The sequence below is a fragment of the Clinocottus analis genome, unplaced genomic scaffold, assembly GCF_023055335.1.
Source record: "Clinocottus analis isolate CAN_PGR_092001 unplaced genomic scaffold, fCliAna1.0.p SCAF_18, whole genome shotgun sequence".
NCBI classification, from domain to species: domain Eukaryota; kingdom Metazoa; phylum Chordata; class Actinopteri; order Perciformes; family Cottidae; genus Clinocottus; species Clinocottus analis.
In genome coordinates this window covers 1,411,922-1,433,057 of record NW_027175909.1, presented here as the reverse complement: position 1 = coordinate 1,433,057, position 21,136 = coordinate 1,411,922, and the positions used below count along the sequence as shown (strand labels likewise).

At 42.1% G+C, this 21,136-nt stretch overlaps 2 protein-coding genes across 2 annotated transcripts; both read left to right on the top strand.

Annotated features, from left to right (window-relative positions):
- The first annotated feature begins 94 nt into the window (after positions 1–94).
- On the top strand, positions 95–9,324 carry plag1 (pleiomorphic adenoma gene 1). The gene is made up of 4 exons (XM_068582052.1): positions 95–212; positions 5,251–5,607; positions 6,220–7,406; positions 8,746–9,324. Exons 2-3 carry the CDS (start codon positions 5,360–5,362, stop codon positions 7,400–7,402), a joined length of 1,431 nt encoding a protein of 476 aa, XP_068438153.1. The 5' UTR covers positions 95–212; positions 5,251–5,359; the 3' UTR covers positions 7,403–7,406; positions 8,746–9,324.
- Positions 9,325–17,640: 8,316 nt separating this feature from the next.
- mos (v-mos Moloney murine sarcoma viral oncogene homolog) lies at positions 17,641–19,609 on the top strand. Its single transcript, XM_068582038.1, has one exon. It carries the CDS (start codon positions 17,817–17,819, stop codon positions 18,837–18,839), a length of 1,023 nt encoding a protein of 340 aa, XP_068438139.1. The 5' UTR covers positions 17,641–17,816; the 3' UTR covers positions 18,840–19,609.
- The last annotated feature ends 1,527 nt before the right edge of the window (positions 19,610–21,136 follow it).

Here is a 21,136-nt window from a genome sequence, read left to right as displayed (position 1 = left end):
TCCAAGTAGGCGGGACTTCAAATGGGCGTGGCTAAATCATAGTGCGGTTGCATCGCAGCGCATACACACAATGGCTGCTCGAAAGAGAGGAAAGCAAACAATTTTCAGGCCCGCCGCGTCTAGCAAAAAATATGAGAAAAAAATTATTAAAAATTCGGAAAACAGTTGAAAGTCAAGAAAAACCCAACAGAAAGGATGTTTAAGCGACCGGGGTAAGTTTGGTGTAAATTAAGTCCACGGTTACTCAGTTCTTGAATTAAAATATCGGGGTTATTTAAATTATGAGAGAGGGGTGAGCTGGGGAAAAAGTTTGTGTTAATCAGTACCCAGTTTGGGAGCACAGAGAAAACAAGGGAAGGCACACGGTTTGACTTTAAATAACAATACATTATGTCACTGGTGATATTAGTGTCACGGTACGTGGCCACGGACTTTAAAGACTACAGGAACCAGTAGAAAGAGAAGTTAAGTAAAGTTGTACAGAGCCTCCTCACTTAGTAGATATATTTTTTTTTAATATAATAACACCGGCAGTGCGATGAACAGCGACTGGAACAGGCGCACTTGGACTCAGCAGTACTTTTCCTGCTCTTTGCATTCATGTAACTTTGCGCCACAACACGCTTCATCATCAGCGGCACCAGATCCTTATCGACCCAAACACTGCGTGCACCGCGGAGCGGCTCTCACATGCGGCAGGCTTCTCCATGTCCCGCTGCAGGTACCGAACCCGGTGTCATGCGGGGGCAGGTCTACAGAACCCGCTACAAGTTCCAAACCCGGTGTCATGCGGGGACAGGTCTATAGGTCCCGCTGCATGTACCGATCCCGGTGTAATAGGGGGGGAGGGGGCGGCGGTGGCGGCGGCGGCAGGTCTATAGGTCCCGCTGCATGTACCGATCCCGGTGTCACGGGGCTGCACAACAAGAACCGGCTATTGCAGGTCAATAAAGTAGCCCACTGAAGGAAAGTCATTGTGCAATGCGGAGAGTTGGTGTGCAGCTGCATGATCATCGTGTCTCACTGGACTGCTGTGGCAAGTTGCACTGAGCACATTCAGACCTGGTCTTAGAGCGGCTGGACTCCAGCGTGCAGGACTATGTTCAACACGAGCTGTTGGGATCAGAAGCTTCTTCCTTTGCAGACAGATGTGTTGCAGAGTGGAAGCAGCCAGCTGGGGGGTCGGTGGTTTGAGAGCTGCTCTTGAAAGAGTTCCTGAGAGGAAGTGTCTTGTGAGTGTTGGCTCAAGTCTCTGCACCTGTCCTATGCTTGAAACCTTTAACCTTTCACCTTTAACCTGAACCCTACATCTGATATAGAATTTTTCCTTCGCTGTTGTATGGACCGAAGTGTTCCTGACATCAGTGTTTGTGTCCGTTAACACACGCGAGGATGATGATGCTAATGTCAATAGAGGGAAGGATGCCACATGTTTGCTGTTGGCTTCACCTGAGACTTAAATGTTGCTTCAAGTTTAGACTCAAAGGTCATTTTCTATATCTTTAATGTTGTTCGAAACGATGGAGGTAATGATGTTGACAGGGAGGATGTGATATGCAAGTCCTGCATGTAGATGTTCTGTATCCTCCTGCCGGGTTCATATATTTCATAGATGCTCTGTGTCCCGCTCAACCTGTAGCCTGTTAGTATATTGTTTGAAATTTGAAAAAATATTTAAGATATGTTCTGATCTCATGATAAATCATAATGGTAATTAAATATCAAGCATTTGATTGATTCCTAACGGTCATGCTTTTATGTTTCGGAACATTTTATGATGAGGCAGTGGATAATTTCATACATTTAAAATAGATATAAGTTTTAGAAAATATTATCAATACTACTACGATTACTACTACTACTACTACTACTACTAATAATAATAATAATAATAATAATAATAATAAGAGCAGATCCTGTAAAGTTTTTACAGACTGATAATTCTCCATGTGGGAATTTTCAATAAAGTATAATAAGAGAAGGTCCGATGGCGGATGTCCTCTATTCATGTTTTTTAGTTTTTCTCTGCTGAACGTCTCGTGTGTTTAGTTAGCACAGTTCCATCTATTTTCATTTTAAAGGGAAAGAGCCACGTTCTACAAACCTGTGTTCTTTTGTCTTTGTATGAATACCAGATATTTGTAAAGTTCTCTGGACTAAAACCAGGCACATTGGGACCTATTCTTCAGTTGGCATGGAGAGCCGGGTAGCTGTAGGAAACGGCATACTATAGGAGAGGGTTGGGCTCTGGACATATTACAGATGTGAAATGAAGCACCTCTGGTTGCCATTGATACAATGTTGCCATTGTGGCAGCAGCAGGATGGAGAGCTCATGGAGGCTCCATGTGATCGCCATGATCCTGCACATAGAAGACCACTGCTACATGCTAATCATGACTACATGCTACATCCTATTCATGACTACATGCTAATCATGACTACATGCTACATCCTATTCATGACTACATGCTAATCATGACTACATGCTAATCATGACAACATGCTACATCCTATTCATGACTACATGCTAATCATGACTACATGCTAATCATGACTACATGCTTATCATGACTACATGCTTATCACGACTACATGCTTATCACGACTACATGCTTATCACGACTACATGCTACATGCTAATCATCACTACATGCTAATTATGACTACATGCTATTCATGACAGTGTATCACAACTCCAATTCAAGCTGTGTCACATGGCATTGCTGTAACTTCACTATGTGTTCTATGTTGTGTAGACCATTTACTTCAAATAAAAGTAATAATATTTGTAGTATAAACATACATAACACCTAGTGTTATTAATGCATATATCCGCATGTGCCTGTATTACTTGTATGTTAAATGTACAGTTCATATCTATATAAATTCCAATGCAGCAGTTTACCATACCAGTACATGCCATTATTATACTGGATGAGCAATACTTCAACAACACAGTATATTATCAGTATAATTGTCTTATAGTATTATCATTGCATATAGATGGATGGATGGATACTTCTTCATCTTCAAGAGAAAATGTGTTTGTCACAGTAACAAGCAACTTACATAAAAAAAATCATATCCTGAGAGAAAAATACTCAATATATACAACAAAACTCAATATATAAAAAACAGCAGAGCTTATTCATTTAGGAAATTAAAGAAAGTGCAAAAATGCTAAGTATATGCAGTGTATATGAAGTGTATATAAGTATGCACAGTGACTAACTAAATAACAAAAGCAATGTAAGGGCTGTTGATGTTGAGTCAATTGACGGAGGATCTGGCCAGATGTGACTTATTATAAAGTCTAATAGCAGAAATGTTCTCCATTTATTTATGTATTTATATATATATATATGTGTGTGTGTGTGTGTGTGTGTGTATATATATATATATATATATATATATATATATATATATATATATATATATATATATATATATATATATATATATATATATATATATATATATGAAAATGAATGATCTCCTGTACTGGTCTTTATGACAGCGGAGCTGGATGAGTCTGTTGAAGAAAGTGCTCCGCTGTTCCTGCAGTGGTATATTTGGGAAGGTACTAGTTGTAGTTCAATCTGTGATTATTATTATTTATAATTACAGATTATTATTGGTGATAAGAGGCAGAGTTAGAAAGAAGTTCCAAGCTGATTGTGCAGAAAATGGCCGGTGATGTTTGAATGATATTTGGCTCTTTAACATTGTTCCCATAACAAACCACACAGCAGATCTGATCAGCTCAGCCCTTTCATATATACATAATCAGCAACTAAATAGTGTGTGTGTGTGTGTGTGTGTGTGTGTGTGTGTGTGTGTGTGTGTGTGTGTGTGTGTGTGTGTGTGTGTGTGTGTGTGCGCGTGCGTGCACTAATACATTAGGATAAATGCGCGATGTAAATGTGGCCATTTACAGGCCGTTATGCTTTATACACACATCCGTCATCTACAGAGTTCAGGACAGCAAGCAGATGTGACTAAGTTCAGCCGGGCCCATCTCGTATTGGGAGCCGATTGGCAGTGCTACGGCGTATAAAACATATTCTCTGAGTTTTCAGTAGTGTCCCAAATTATTTAAAGTTGCAATTGTGTTTATGTTTGTAGAAAGTAGCATATAGCTAATGGGAACGAGGCTGAAAGATACATCCAAATGTTCTGTATCAGTTTATCAGTATATCATAGGGACAGCATGAGAGCAGAAAGCCAGGATGTAGAGGCCTGGGCGACGGGAGCGACTAGCATGTCTTCATTCAGTAGTAACAGTCACTTGTTGCTATTAAGGACTTGAACTTGAGCACATCTCTTCTGGGCACTCCAAAGGTTTCAGTGGTTGTATTACAAAGCGAGATGAGTTTGTTCGCCAGCTATCTTTGGACTTATCTAGAGTTTCCTGATATCACAAACCAAATATTAATATAATAAAGGGCAGTACATGTGTTTAAATCTGAGCATTTTAAAAGGGACTGCCAAGGGCTGCATCTCAGAACAACACGACGAGACTTATTGATAATATTTAGAAATAAAACCTATCCGCTGTTGTTTTTTATTAGACATGAATATACCCTGTTGATTAGCGCCCAGTGAATTAGAAATGCATCATTTAAGTCAGATAAACTTTCCCAGACACAAAGAACATTTCTTCTCTTCTCCTCTCCATTTGCTAGCAGAAACAGTCTGAACAGACTTTTTAAGTGTTGCATGTTTTCAAAATAGTTTTTTCAAAAAGAAAATAATATTGGATAGTACTGATCATTTTGAAAATGCCAAATTCTTATAGAGAAAACAACAACATATGTAATCATTCCAACTTCACACTTTCTAGCCGAGTATTTATAATATTTTTGGATTTCATTTTCTGAGTTTTTCAACATGCTATTCTCTTGCTATTCAAGATGTTTGTCTATAATCTATAAATTTCACCTCAATGGATGTACATTTTTGCTACTGCTTCAATCGAATGAGCTCAATTTCTACTGATGGTTCTAAATATATTGCTTGTAGTTAAGAACTGCTCTTCTGTCACATGACTAAGCCAACGGAAACCATCGTTATGTTACTAGTTACCCAGGAGCACCAGCGCTCTCTCCAGGCTCAGTGAAGAGCGAGCCGGGTTAAGTTGAACTGGTTTTGAGCTGTCCTTTGATTTATGACTCGTTCTAGTGTCCTTTGTACTGCCAGCCACCTGAAACTGTTCCATTCACACAATGTTCTCTCTCTCTTCCCCCAGGCCCCTGATTCCGGGCGGTGTTGAGCACATACAACTGGATAGAATAATTGCATCAGTACTAGTTGGGAACTGCACCCCAGTCAATGTAGCTGGTCAGCCTTAGAGTGCCATGGCCACAGGAACCCAGGGCCCCCGAGACCACGTCCTGGAGAGAACCAAGCTTGCAGCGTCCACAGGGAGGCGCAGGAGAGCAGAGGGGAAGCCCAAAAAGAATTTCCCTTGCCAGGAGTGTCAGAAAGCTTTCAACAGTCTGGAGAAGTTGAAGGTGCACTCATACTCTCACACAGGAGAAAGACCCTACCGCTGCTCCCAGCCCGACTGCACCAAGGCCTTCGTCTCCAAATACAAGCTGCTACGGTACAGACCCCCGCAGCACACAGCAGGCTCAGCATGTTGCTCTTCTCTGTACATCTTTGGTAACATAGTGCTCGGTAGTAACCAGAATATGTTGATGAGATAGATGGATAGATAGGTAGATGGATGGATAGATGGATAGATGGATGGATGGATGGATGGATGCCTTATTAATCCCCAATGGGAAATTGTTGTCATAGTAGCGCCCAACACTTTGCAGACACCAAATGGAAAAAAAATAATTAATTAAACACACATTATAAAATAAATTGTAAGAACAGGGATGACAGATATATACAAAAAAATAAAAAATAACATCATATATATATATATATATATATATATATATATATATATATATATATATATATATATATATATATATGACACACACACACAATAGAATACAAATAACTGTAGAAATGAAATGTAAACAGTGTGCAAAATATGTAAAATACACAATAGAATACGAAGAAACGTGCAGTGTGTATTGAAGGACATTAACTAAGTTTAAACAGAGTGTGAATATAGTTTTCAGGTCATTTCAAGCATGCCTTCTTAAAAACGTGATTGCATAAATTCTGAGTGCTCATAGAAATGTGTCTTTGTTCCAAGGCATATGGCAACTCACTCGCCAGAAAAAAACCACAAGTGTTCATACTGTGAGAAAATGTTCCACCGCAAGGATCACTTAAAGAATCACCTCCACACTCACGACCCCTACAAGGAGGCCTTCACCTGCCAGGAGTGTGGCAAGAGCTACAACACCAAGCTGGGCTTCAAACGCCACCTGGCCCTCCACGCTGCCAACAGCGGAGACCTCACCTGCCAGGTGTGCCTGCAGCTGCTCCCCAGCACCGGGCTCCTCCTGGAACACCTCAAAACACACGCTGGCAAGTCCTCCGGTGGGACCAAAGAGAAAAAGCATCGGTGCGAGCACTGTGAGCGACGATTTTACACCCGCAAAGACGTGCGACGCCACATGGTGGTGCACACCGGACGCAAGGACTTCCTGTGTCAGTACTGTGCCCAGCGCTTCGGCAGGAAGGACCACCTGACGCGTCACGTGAAGAAGAGCCACGCCCGGGAGCTGCTGAGGGTCAAAACTGAGCCAGCGGATTCGCTGGAGCCCGTTGTCTACGACTTAGCGTCTGGGGGAATCAAAGGCGAGGTCCCGGGAATGATGACCCCAAGGCCGCACCAGCTCAACATGTACACTGGCCCCGCCCTGGACACGGAGCCCTTCCCCAACCCCACGCACCCTTTTTCTTTTAAGTACCCACTGGGTTCCAACTTTACCTCATACACCGTTTCCTCACAGGAGCGGGAGCAGAATCTAAAGGGAGAACTGGAGACCTACCTGATGGAGCTGCAGAGCAGCATGCCCTCATCCTCTGCAGCCCAAGAACAACTCTCCTCCTCCAAACTGGAGCTGGACCCTCACGTGGGCGTGCTGGAGGAAGCCAGCGAGGGAGCGTCCCTGTCCAAAATGTCTACGCCGATGACAGCAGCCGCTGCAGGCGACTCTCTGGCATCTTCCTCTTCTCTGATGGACTTCTCGCAGCTTTTTAACTTCCTGCCACTCAACGGGCCCCCGTACAACCAGGCAGGAGGCAGCGGGGGGGCGGGCGCGGCCTACCCCCCAAACGAAGAGCCCGTCGCTCTCGTCCAGCTGCCTCTCCATCCTCCAGAGGGCCCAGAGGCTGCAGAGAGTCCGCTACAGAGGCTCCCCTCCTCCTTCATATCCAACCTGAGCACACCCACCACACTGCCACGCTTCCACCAAGCTTTTCAGTGATCTAGTACGTACACACATGCACTCTAACACACACACACACACACACACACACACACACACACACACACATAGCTTTCTAATTGCTACTGTTGGGATGTCTTCTTTTCGCCTAGTAAGCTTTTTATTGACGAGTTGGCCAATCTTCTCCATCTCTGCTCCTTAATGACGTGTTCACTTAATAACGGAACATGTATCCTGTTTTGCTGTGTGGATATGCAAATGCAATACCCTATTTCTCAATGGCTTGTTATGTGCAAGTTGTGTAACCTCACATCAGCTTTTCTGATTAGAGGAATGATTGTTCAAAGAGATCCAGGCTGAGGTTTCGAACTCCTCTCATGGAGCTCCAGCTTCGCTTAGACTTCACAGCTGAGGTGCAGCGCTGCAAACACGCCAGCGTTCACACACAGTAATGTGGCTTAACTGTGACGGTGAGAGCTGTGTCACTTTAAATTAGTCTTTTGAGAGATGAATACTAATAGTAATTAGATTGCAGAGACATTATTTTCTTCACTCAACCCCCAGGCTTTGAATAGATTGTCCTCAGGAAGCGGATGTGTTTTGTTGTTGGTACAGCACTGTTGGTCATCACAGTTGCCCTTTGTTTTATATCTTTCTTATGTGTGCTAGGGACCAGTAGTTTGGAGATGTTTTTGCCCATTTTCTTCCATTTCAAACATGATGTCCCACAGCAAATCAGATTTTGGATACATTTTATTTGAAATGTTCCAGGCAGCTATTGCGTTTCATTCATTTCTAAATTGGATGGAAATCCATTTCTGTGTGTCAGGTGAGCCATGACGGTAATCATGTCTGCTCATATAACAGTAGCATTACTGTGATGTGTGAACGAGCAGTAGCCTCACGTCCACTCTGCTGATCACACATGGCAAGTCCCTTTCCAACGCGGAGGGAAATTGTAGGAATCTGGGAAATCGCAATAGAAATTTGTCCAATTTTTAAGGAATTTGAACAGAAAGTGGAAGTAGTAAATAGGCAAAAAAATTGATCTGGTTCTTTGGATCTCTCCATAAAGCAAAAGTTCATTGACATGATTATAGAGAAGGTACTGAGCAGGAACTACTGAGCAACATTATCAAAGTGAAACATTTCATTGGTTGGTCGAGTTTGAATTTAATTCTGCAACAGTGGGGACTTTTTCATGAGAGAGTACATGTCTTGGGTTGGGAGTCGGGGAGTAACTACGACATCTACAACACCTCCAAAGACTGCTTGACCCACGTGAGGCCGTCTTTGGAGGCGTTGTAGTTAGCTAGAGCTACAACATTAATGGAGACTGAAGAAGGGCCATCTCTAATTTCCCTCATAAACCCCCTCTCCAGCATGACACGCAGCATCCCCACCAACAAGACATCTGGAATAACTGGCACCAGTTCCCCCTGACGACGTAGACCACAAACCCGCCACATAGCTGCTGACCGGCCTGACCCAGCCCTCTGCCTGAAATGACCCCTCAACCTCCTAGTACTCTTTACCTCTGGCTCATATCTGATGGTTTGAGCTGTTCCACTCTCCTTTTGCTATTAGTTGTTGATAGACTGCAGAAAGCTGATTTAAAATCCCAAAAATATGACTTTTAAAATGTATATATGGTACTTAGTACCATTGTGTTTCATACAAGGTCATTGCATAAGTGAACCATACACATGCAAGTTGGGATCTTCAAAACTTATTGGGAGGATTCGAAGATTGAGAAAAGAGCCTCCATTTCCATAGTTTCATTCATATTTTACTGCCCCTCCTTCCCCCGCCCCCTTTACTTTGAAAAAAACTCTCCGCCCAGTATACAGAATCTAAGATGATGTACTTCAAACATTTACTAATTTTAAAATATACACCAATATGTGCTATCAAAGGGCAAATAGCATTTGTCAGATTTTACAGCAAACATAACAAAAAAGGTGCTCTGTTTATTAAATATTCCACTGTGTATAGAAGCAAAGGCTGTCAAAATACATCCAAACACATCTGAAATAAATTAAATTAAACTACAGAATATAGTAACCACCCAATCTATCAAAAATGAACTAAAAATTACAAATCAATGTATCATTGTCCACTCCTTTCTAGTCTATTCCAGACTACACCAGCACACTGACCCAACCCACCAGGAAAGAAACTAGCTCAACAATATCAAACCGTTAAATACATGTTACAGCTGGACTCGCTTCACATTTAGCTACATGCACAGTTATCATGTAGACAGTGTGCATGTCTTTGCTAGCACATGCCCATATAATATAAAAACAAATGATTAATCTTAAAAGTGAAGGAATACTTTGATGTGCCGTCTGGAGAATACTTTAAAATCAATCCCTAAATATTTTTCTGGAATGTTTAGTGTGTCAAGTCTTTATCCAGGCCGTAACCTAGCACCAAAATACACTTATTAAAATGTTACAACTGGCTACAAAACATCAGCCGCTGCTGTCGCCCGGCTCTTTGGTTTGTGACGTAGAATTTTATTTCTCTCCACTTCCTCTCCTTTCACATTACTCTCTTCCTCTCCTTACTTCTCTTCCTCTCCTCACATTGCTCTCTTCCTCTCACAGTACTCTCTTCCTCTCCTCTGACAGTACTCTCTTCCTCTCCTTACTCTCTTCCTCTCCTTACTCTCTTCCTCTCCTTCCTCTCTTCTTCTCCTTCCTCTCTTCCTCCCTCTCACATTACTCTCTTCCTCTCCTCTTATATTACTCTCTCCCTCTCCTTCCTCTCTTCCTTTCCTCACATTACTCTTTTCCTCTCCTCTTATATCACCCTTTCCCTCTCCTAACTCTCTTCTTCTCCTCTCACATTACTCTCTTCATCTCCTTACTCCTCTTCCTCTCCTCACATTGCTCTCTTCCTCTCACATTACTCTCTTCCTCTTCTCGCTATGTATCCTTTTCACTTGCTAATAGCTAAATGCAAGAAAACTATTGTCTTGCATGCATTTCCACATGATACATTGTCTGTGTTAGTATAGCAGCTGGAAACATCCGACAGACCATAATGCCACAGCTGACATCATGTCTACCTCTGAATGCTGCTGCCCATCACATGCATCAACCAGTCCCACCTCCTTAAGTGTTGCTTTAGTTCAATGCTGAATGGCTTTTCTCTTTTTGCCCTTTATACAATCAGCTGAAGTAGGTTTATGAGAGCTAGCGTTAGCTTGAGTACACGCTCTGTAGAGTTAAATTGGTTTACCGTTTTAACAAAGATGTGAAACTGGTAGAAGGGACAAACGCCTACCTCGAAAATAACGGCAAGTGTTTCCGTTTGTTGCTGTACTTGATAGAAATATCCCACGCAACATGTTTTACCTTGTGCTCGTTCTGTGTGTCTGGAACCAACCCGGGCACACGATGCTCTGCCAGTACGTCAGTATTCACATGCGCCGTGTCCTCATGCAGACAGTTTCTCGGAAAGTGTTTTCAGTATTGGTGAATTACCAAAATACAGACCACTGAAATAATTTTGATATGAAATACAAAATAATTTCAATCCAATCAATCAAGCAAAAATTTTTAAATGTATTTTAAATATATTTCTCTGATATAATACCCATCCCTGAATAGAAGTATAAAATATGCCTATTCAGTTCAATCTAGAACAATCTTTGAGGTCAATGTAACATTTAGTTAAATCTAGATAGTCTGAAATAAAGTGGTCCTCAAAGCTTTGAACTAGCTTCAGTATCTTCAGACTTATGAATATTGTCCATGTTGGATGATGTCACACCTCACATGTTCCATCCCGTGCTAATGCAGAAGTAATGTCTGTATGTTGAGCGCAGGTTGGATGGGCTGCAGCTGGTCTGACAAGATCCAGGATGCAGTTCTGTAAGAGAGCAACACTTACCAGAGGCCTTTCATCATTGAGGTGTTTTCACACTGATCAGCCCGGCACAGAGAAGGAGAATTTAAAAAAACAGCATTAGATGTAAACAAAAATAATCATTGGATATGATCTGGGGTTTCACAGAATGGAACAATATCAGCGGTCTTGTCGGCCCTAACACTAACATATCGGATAATCATGATATCATTAATGACCATTTTCATTTCCAAAACTGTCAGTTATCAGTGACGACTACTGGCACTGTGACCTGTGGACTATGTCCATCGATACGAGAAAAACATGCTGCTGTAAAACATTCTGACTGCTCCATAAAGCAAATAATATGTACCTCCATTGTATAGGGGTGGGGGAAAAATAATCTATACACCATAATATCGCGAAATTTTGCGTACCGATGTTGTATCGACACATGGAAGCCAAGTATCGATTTTTCATTGAATCAATTCTAAACGTTTTAGTTCTAGAATAATACAATAAATTATTTTTGATGGACAAAGATTTTTTTGGGGGACAATTTGCGGTCGCAATATATCGCAATACTCAATGTATCGCAGTATCGTGATAATATCGTATCGGGACTTAAGTATCATGAAGATGAAGACCCCTACCATTGTACTGGTGTAGTCATGCAAATAGAACCAAAACTATCTTCAGACCAAAAAAAAGCTGAATTGAAATACAATCTTTTTTTAAAGGACTCAATTTTTAGTGTGAATACATCTGTGTTTCATAAAATCATATACATATGTTTTTCTCTTAATCTTTCAACCCACCCATCCAGAGGAGTGCCTCTTAGTATCTGCTGAGGCGTCTGTTCATTGAGAGCTTGAGTGGTAAGGAGAATCACCATGAAGCCTTGCACACCAGTCAGCATGGACACAACCATGTTCAAATCATCCAGTGTAAGCAGAAGTTAAGCCTCGTTGTCATGCAATACATATAACAGATCAGATGTTTGCTGTGATTCAAACATGACAAATGGCACAACTCATGGCTGCATTGTAACCGACGCTCATCATATTGTTATACATGTTCCACGGGTCCATGACGGACACTTCCTTTAACAGTTCACACAGTTCCAGCATTTCCTCAGATATGTGCTGGAACGATTCTCAAGACATCTGACGTTTTGAATGGCCATTTAAAACATGTACAAGTAGATGCAGAATGTGTCTGTGATCACCAATGGGCCTATTAGAAGGAGCATTAAAGAGGAGATCTCTCTACTCACACAATGCTCAGTGAATCTTAAACTAGAGGTAGAACTCATGCTTTTGACATGAAACAAGCAGCAGTCATTATCTCTTCTGGCAGTGTCTTCTCCTGTGTGTCCTCAGCACACCACCAATGATTTTACATGCAAACCTTAGTGGAAAAGCCAAAACCTTCTCTTTTTTTCACCCGAGGCAAACTTTTCTCATTCTGCGCTCTTCATAAACCTCTATGAGATGATCACGAAAACAGATTTAAAGATGCAGCCTGCTTCCACATTTTTCCCACTAAGGTTTGTCTATTAAATCCAAATCCTGATCTAACATACAGGATGCTGGGGGTTGGGTTAGTTAGTCCTGTTCCAACAGCTGTTGCTAGTCTTGAGTTTGACTCGTCTTGTTTCTAAATAACGTAGCGCTAACAATCACTAGCAGCCAGCAAAGTAGGGCGTGGTATCAGTTGAAAGGTTTGCGTAGCACTAAATACCAAATTCAACGATCCACAACTTTGTTGACTTCTTCTGTGTCTCAATAGTTCATGGTTTAAGTAAATATTTTGATTAAAAACTGAGGTCGAACACTCGTCTCTTCTTGTCGATAGCTTGCAGGAATACATTAAAGGAACAAATCAATGAAAAAATCCACAATCGTAACTCCATTTCGGCAAATTCTAGACTGTATTTTACTTTCACAAAGTCCTTGTTCGGCTGCGTATTATTGGACAACATTTGGCTTTAAAATGTATCGTGTGACATGAACTTGTGATCAAGTGAACAGATAAAAACAAAAGTGAGCTAACTCAATTTGCCGATGAAGGTGTGAGATGCAGTTTAAAGGGCAAAAGGGTAACTACTGTTACCTTGGTTGAAATATTGTTTTGGTTAGAGTGTCAAAACTGGTATCATATTTACACATATTAAAACATGTCAATCAAAAGCCGACCCTACCGTGATAATAGCGAATTTGTATTATTTAATTCAAGGAAGATGACATATTTCATCTGTAGCACAGATGTGGATTTGGACACTTACTCTTTTATACTTTCCAGAGACTTTGGATGCACACTATGTGGCATAAATGTGAACTGAACAGCTGCACCTTCACCTTTTCTCTTCCACCACAGCAGTTATCAGATGGTGCATCCGAGTTCCATGAAACGTGTGATGCATATATAACCCAATAGTATTATCATTTACCTCACATAGTCATATTGTTTTTGTGCTCTGAAATTCAAAAATAGAAGTGTTAAGTTCCCCGTTTCCCTCGATGAGACATGAATGGACACAATATGTTTCTGGGTTATGTGAAATGTAGTTGAATGTGTGACGTTTCAAAGCATTTATGGAAGTTTGCTATTTGTATCTTGAGAAAGTTTGTGGTTTTACAAGAGATATTAGCGAGCCGCTTTTTTTTTTTTGTTATCATAGCACTTTTTGTAAATGTAATGCCTTTATTTCCTCCAATACTATGTTTAAAACCTTTTATTACAAATGTATAGATGATATATTTAGCTCTTTTAGAGAACAATAACATGTAAATACAATATAAAATGTTTTATTTTTACAGGTACAATTTTGACAGTGTTTTTCCTATCAAAGTGTCATTTTTGCTTTACTTGCACAAGTGTTCTGTGTATCTCATTGAGGGGTCTTTTATTAACAAACAATGTACCTTTAACACAGATTTTTGTTGGCCTGGTTTTTCAGGGCCTTCTTTGAATATTGCAGTGGTTTAAGTGAGAGCACAAGCGATGCTGAAGCTTGGATGGACAGTATAGCACTTAGTTGAATCATCCTTTCATGGATTGTTAAAAAGACAAACTAGATATAATGTATGTTCACTAACTCCGACAGTTATGTCCTTTCTCTCATCCTTTGACCTCAGTGTGACAATATAAACAATATTACTTGATTTCTTAGTGGTTTCTGCCTGAAAGCTGTTAAATGACAACACATTATCCAATTGGCTAACTGCATAATCAACTGCTTGTAGAACTCATACGACAGAAACCAGGCTTTTGATGTGGAGATAATAAAATCAATGAACTGTGGATTACAGCTGAGAGAGAAACATTTCTACATTTGGAGAAAGTAGAACCACATTTCACTTTTCTAATTCTAAAACTAATCTAAACTGTCCTGGGAAAAAATAAATAGTAAAAACAGAGTCCACCACAGCCGTGGGAGACCAGGAGACGCTCTTCAGTGAGAGGCACAGACCTTCAGCAATTCATGTCAATCTTCTTTATAAGCTTCAGTGGTACCAGTGAACTTTATTGAATGTGTATGTAAGAAACACTGCAATACTGCAATATATATTTTGGTATTGGATCAAGCTGCTAACATACTTCTAAAGCTCCTAAAGGTGCGACAGACCTCTTTTCTAGTTCTTAAATGTATCGTTTGTACAAACAAAGTATCCAGTTTAGCTGAACCGTTGGCATGTGTGCCGGGTTGTACTATATAGCTACATATATTGTATTGTACTGTGACTTTTGTAGTCTTTTACAGACTTGCCTGTAATGTCCCATGCTCTCCCCTCCCCTCCATGCCCCCCCCCCCCCACCCCCTACCCCCCCACCAGCCCCTCCCCCACCTGTGTGTTGTGATACTGGGACACTGAGTCATGGTGGGAGATTGTTCTGAGTGGAGTCACTCTGCAGAGATGAAGAGGTTGCCGACGCCGACAAACACGACTCCACGCCATTCAATGAGCTGAGAAAGTTCAGGAAGGAACCGCATTCCAGCCATGTTGGTTTTGTTATACGTTGCATTTCATTAATGCCATCCTGTGACAATGATGGACTCATTGCTAATTCTCAATATTTTACTTCAAATCTATTTTACAAACTACTGTTGTATTTTTATAAATATAGACAAAGTTATTCACAAACATATGTATATATATATAAGTAAATATATATGTATATGTTTACAGGTTGTAAAATAAAAATGAATGCTGCAGCATTTATCTGTTGTTTTTTAAACATTGGCATCATCCAAAGAGGCAGATTATTTATTGTCTGGCAGAATAACCTGATTTGATTTACATACCTTGCTGCTATGAGAGAAAAGAACTGCAGTCGTCAACTCCAGTGTTTTTACACAATGAAAGTTTAATAAATGTAAGAGAAGGATCCAACTGCAGGTCTGTTTGGTCATTCCTAAAATGTGTCATTGATCACAGTTTTGTTGTCTTGTGTGTAAATTGGTGGCTCTTTCCTCACTTGAATTGCTCTGACACACAGATATTAAGAACCTTTAGAGTAACATTTGTCAAAGAGAAGAGTCTACAGATTTCTGGCTGGGTATCTAACGGATAATCAGCTTTAACAAACATATTACAGGATAAAGATTTAGCCCTCACAGTAGCTGCTGGTTCAGCAGTTTTTTCAAGACTAACTACCAGACAAACTAAGACAGAGAATAATAAATAGTGTTCTGGAGGAATTATTGACCTCTATCCGGCAGGCCAAGATTATTCAAAATGTTGTAGTCTCCACCATTGATCAGTCACACCATATCGCCCTCGATCCAGAATGTAATCAACACATTTGTTCATGAGGCTCTATCATTGGGCACATGAAAAAAATGCCCCCCTCATGGAGAGAGGCAATCATTTCCCTTATTTGAAAACGGACAAAAATAAACAAAAATGTGATAATTTGCCTAATTTTGACAATAGATTTTCAAAGATTCACATCCATTATATAGATTAGGTTCAAAAAGTGCCTGGAAGATCTCCAGAACAAAAGCTGGCGTCATTTGCAGATTACATTGTTATATATTTACAACGTATGTGTTAGAATAAGGTTCAACGTCTGGCTATGCTTTTAATTTATCAAAGACACAAGTCTTGATACAAGGTTTATATCTAACCTAACAAGCATGGGGATTTCATTATTGTTACATTATTATTAAGGTGAAAGGAGTTCGAGCTGCCAATGACTTTAAGCTATTATTTCTTATGAAATACTCGTCCAACATCTCTTGGACAGAGCACATCCATTTATTAATTTGTCCCTGAAGATTTTGAAGGAAACTCTTGTGACAACAGATTTACTATATGGGTGTTGACAGGTCACTGTACTCTGATTCATAAGCAAGCATGTAGCGAGGAAAATAATAATCTTGAACAGCAAGACTTCTATAAAAAAAAATAACCTTAAGAAGCTTATAGAACCATATTACTTTACTAGAAGGTTCATATTAACCCATCTAGAGAGCTCACAGTACTATATTAACCCACGAGAGAGCTTATAGTATACCATATTAAACCAATAGAGAGTTAATAGTATCATATTAACCCACTAGAGTGCTCATATTACCTCACTAGAGAGCTCATAGTACCATATTAACTCACGAGAGAGCTTATAAGCTCACATATTACCGAATTTCAGATGATGCAGCTCACATATGTTGTGGTAAAACAGGATGAGACTTGGTGATTCTAACTTTTCTACTGGTTTTAGACATTGACGTCATTATCTTATGTAATCCTTTGGTATTGACAAACAAACCCATCAACACTCATTCCAACCATTCTCTATTCCACTGTTCACATGCAGAGGCTGTGGGTTATCCCAACATGAGAGCTCAGGTAATGTGCACAACACTCTGGTTGTCCCTGAGCCTGGCTGCTTTCACTGCTGTCTGCTTCTCTCACTGTATCACTATAGAGTGAGAGAAGCATGAATGTTCTCTGATGATGTGCGTCTGCCTGTATATATAACTAGTTCAGGTTGGTATTGCTCACTCCTGGACAGATGATCTCACAAGTTTATGTTAACATTGAGGGAACAGAACAAAAGAATGAGACAGTTTACTGTAAGAACAAACAGAGGTATGACACAAGTGGTTTTATCACCACCATCTTGGTGGTGTTTAGGATGTGACCATCCGCTCCTGCATGCTGTAAAGGTCTCAGTGAAAAGACTGCAAGGGACAAAGCCCCCCCCCCGTGGTGGATTCACGTCCATGTGTCAGTGTGCACTAGTAAAACTGGACACTGCACAAGATAGTCTGTCTTTCTAGCTGATAATGAGTTAGCCCGTGGAATGCACACGTGCAGTAGTTACTTTTTGAAACACACAAATATGATTGCGCTTTAATACCACAGCATGCATTTGACCCCGCCCCCTACTACAGAGAGCGTAAACTGAGTTGAACCATCGGGGGGAACCCGTTGAACTCAAACAGAAGCAGTCGCCCTCCTCACCACTATGGGGCGCTGTGACCGGCGGCCAGCTGGTGGGTGTGTCGCTGCTCAAAGGCTCGAAGCCGACACAGCGGTTGCTCAGTCCGCGGCAGACCTCCAGCTGCACACACACCTCTTCCGCGATGCCGTCTCCGATCCCCGTGACCCGCCTGCTGCCTAAAGACATGTGCCCCTGCCTGGATATCGGGACCTGCAGCAGCCCGCTCACCAAACACTCCTTCGGCACCACTTTACAAGTCCCGGTCCAGAGGCTCCACGGGAAGGTTGCCAGCCGGCTGTGGTCCACCGTGATCCACTGGAAGGAGCTGCGCGCCCTGGTGCCCGTGGGCTCCGGAGGGTTCGGCTCCGTCTACAAGGCCGAGTACCTCGGGGAGACCGTGGCCCTGAAGCGAGTCAAGAAGTGCACGAAGAACACGCTGGCGTCCCGCCAGAGCTTCTGGGCCGAGCTGAACGCGGCGCACCTGCGCCACACGAACATCGTGCGCGTCATTGCGGCGACCACCTGCGTGCCGCCGGACTTTGGAGACGAGGGCAGCATCGGAACCATCCTGATGGAGTTCGTGGGGAGTCGGAACCTGCAGCAGATCATCTCCGAGAGTGCGGAGCCGCTGGGGGAGGACCGGTGGCTCCGGTACGCCAGCGACATCGCGCGCGGCCTGCGCTTCCTCCACTCCCACCGCGTGGTGCACCTGGACGTCAAGCCCGCCAACGTGCTGCTGTCCAGTGCAGACGTTTGCAAAATCGCGGATTTCGGCTGTTCTGTGAAACTGGACCATGGCTGCGAGGTGAGCTCCATCAGCCCGCGCCTGAGCCATGTGGGCGGCACGTACACGCACCGAGCCCCAGAGCTGCTGAAGGGAGAGGCGCTGTCTCCTCAGGCAGACATCTTCTCTTTCGGGATCACCTTGTGGCAGCTCATCACCAGGGAGCAGCCCTACACCGGGGACCGGCAGCACGTGCTCTACGCGGTGGTGGCGCACAGCCTGCGGCCGTCTGTCCAGGACCACCCGGTGTTCCTGTCGGAGCAGGGCCGGCTGTGCAGGCCCGTGCTGAGCCGCTGCTGGAGCGCAGAGGGCCGCTGCAGACCCAGTGCCGAGGAGCTGCTGCCGCTCCTGGAGCAGCTGCGCGCGCAGCTGGGCCTTTAGGGGGTCACCTGCTCGGTGAGCTGCAGCTGAAGTTTACCTGATGGACACTTGTTGGGTTTTATGATGGAGTAAGAAGGTTCTGTTTTGCTGGGTCGACTCTACAGGATGAAGTCGTGTACGGGGCCCCATCTTACCCGGTCCCATAAAGTGGGTTTAGAAGAGCAGACTCCAATGCTGTGGACATTTCATCACATACAATGTGCCTTACAAACTGAAACCGTCTAGACCACCACACAAGGAGTGGTGTTCTGTTGGGCTTGGGGCTCATCCCACTGGGAACCAGCAGAGAGGCTCATCCACTCTGGGAACCAGCACAGAGGCTCATCCACTCTGGGAACCAGCACAAAGGCTCACCCCCCGGGAACCAGCAGCGTGGCTCATCCCACTGGGAACCTGCAGGGTGGCTCCCTCCCCACTGTGTGATGCGTTGGGTGCATACAGTCTTGGTGTGTCGAGCTGTCTCATGACCACTCAGCCAGCTGTTCTCCTAAGAAAACGCCACAGACTGATGTTAAAGACTTTTTCAAACTTCAGGGTAGATTCCCTGTTGACTAAATGTGAAGTCTCCAATTGTTTTACTGCTCCTCTAATTACAAAGCAATGTTTTAAAGTGGATGCGGTCTGTGTTAGCTCATCATTGCCTCTGACAGCTCACATGATCCACACTCTGTTCCTGTGAGTTTGTTTTCGTCATTTTTCTTAAAATATGGAATCAAAATGCGTTGAACTGAGTTGTTTGCCATGATATTGTATTGTGAGATTAAAGTGTGGTTGGTGTCATTAAAATTATTTTTATACTATAGTGCTTCTCAGCTCTTGTCACATCATTTCAGGTCCCCAGCTTGTCATAGGGATGTGAAGAACAGGACGTCTATCAGGGGCATGTCGGTCAACCTAAAAGTTTAACATTTTTGATGAACGGTCTACTGGTAGTTCCCATGTTTAGAAGAAGCACAATCGTTGTTTTACTCTTACGCACATTAGAATGAATGTGTTAAACCTTTCACATGTGTGTTGAGATGCTCATCTTTGATATCAGTTAGGCATGGGATATTTGCTAAATCAAGTGGAGCCTTCCTCTGACTTGGTGTTGAAACACTGCCCCCTGCTGGTCACTGACTGAAGACACTTGGACTGGTTTGGGTGGAGACAGCTCTGTTAATCAGATGAGTTGCTGACAGACTGCAGGTGACCTACAGCTTGAGGAATGTGTGACAGATTGTGTGGTGGTGCTCAGGTCTGTGCTGCAGGAGACGCTGCACGGCAAAGTCAACTCCAACCAATATCATTAGGCATAAAAAAACAAACAGATTCCTCATTTGGAGGTATCGTCATGGCTAGTTTTGCTTTTGATATTGTTTTGATAAAAAAAAGTCACATGTTTATAGTATTTTTATTTTCAAATATTTTTTTCTTATGAGAATTAATGATTGCATACACAAACAATTGCTGTCAGACATGAAACAATTGTACTGTGAATAATAGTTACTGGAAATGCCAATAATTACTATCCTGGACCACTAACTTTCTGTTTGTTACGAACATATGTCACTTCATAATACTGATACAAATATATATTAGTCATGTGATTCTATATCTCTTAGAAATGCTCAAGGAATGATTCCCACTTTTATCTGACTTTTATTGACAGCCTGTAGACGTATACATTACTCTATCTCTGAACTGGTTGTGGTCAAATTAAAGATGCATTATATTTTAATAATGAGATCTATTATTGTGACTACAAATCATATCAGTGCCTTGCTGGCAATACATCATTTTCTTTCCCATAATTCAGATGCATTTCTGCCAAATGTGTTGTAAACTTTCATATTCTGTGATTGTTTTTTGGCACACCGTTCTTATTTTCCTCTTTATATGGATATGAAATGACACAGTCAATATGTGGTTGAAGTGTAGACTTTCAGCTTTAATTCAATTAATAGAACAAAGCTATTACACGAAGCGTTTAGGAATTACAACTATTTGTACACACAGTCCCCCACATTGCCAGAGGTTCAAAAGTATTTGGACAATTGTCTTACAAATGTTTGATGGCCAGCTGTGACCTGTTCCCACGTTATTTCATGACAAATTAAGCAGATAAGAAAAAGGTCTGGAGATGATTCAACATGTTGAGTTTGCGTTTTGGTAGAGAGAAAACAGTCCAGAGAACTCTCAGCATCAGGACCAAAGAGCTCAATGCAAGTGAAGGAGGTCATTAAAAAGCTGACAGAAAGCTATCCAGCAGATAGCAGAAACATCAGGATCGACCAAATCAACAGTTTGGTACATTC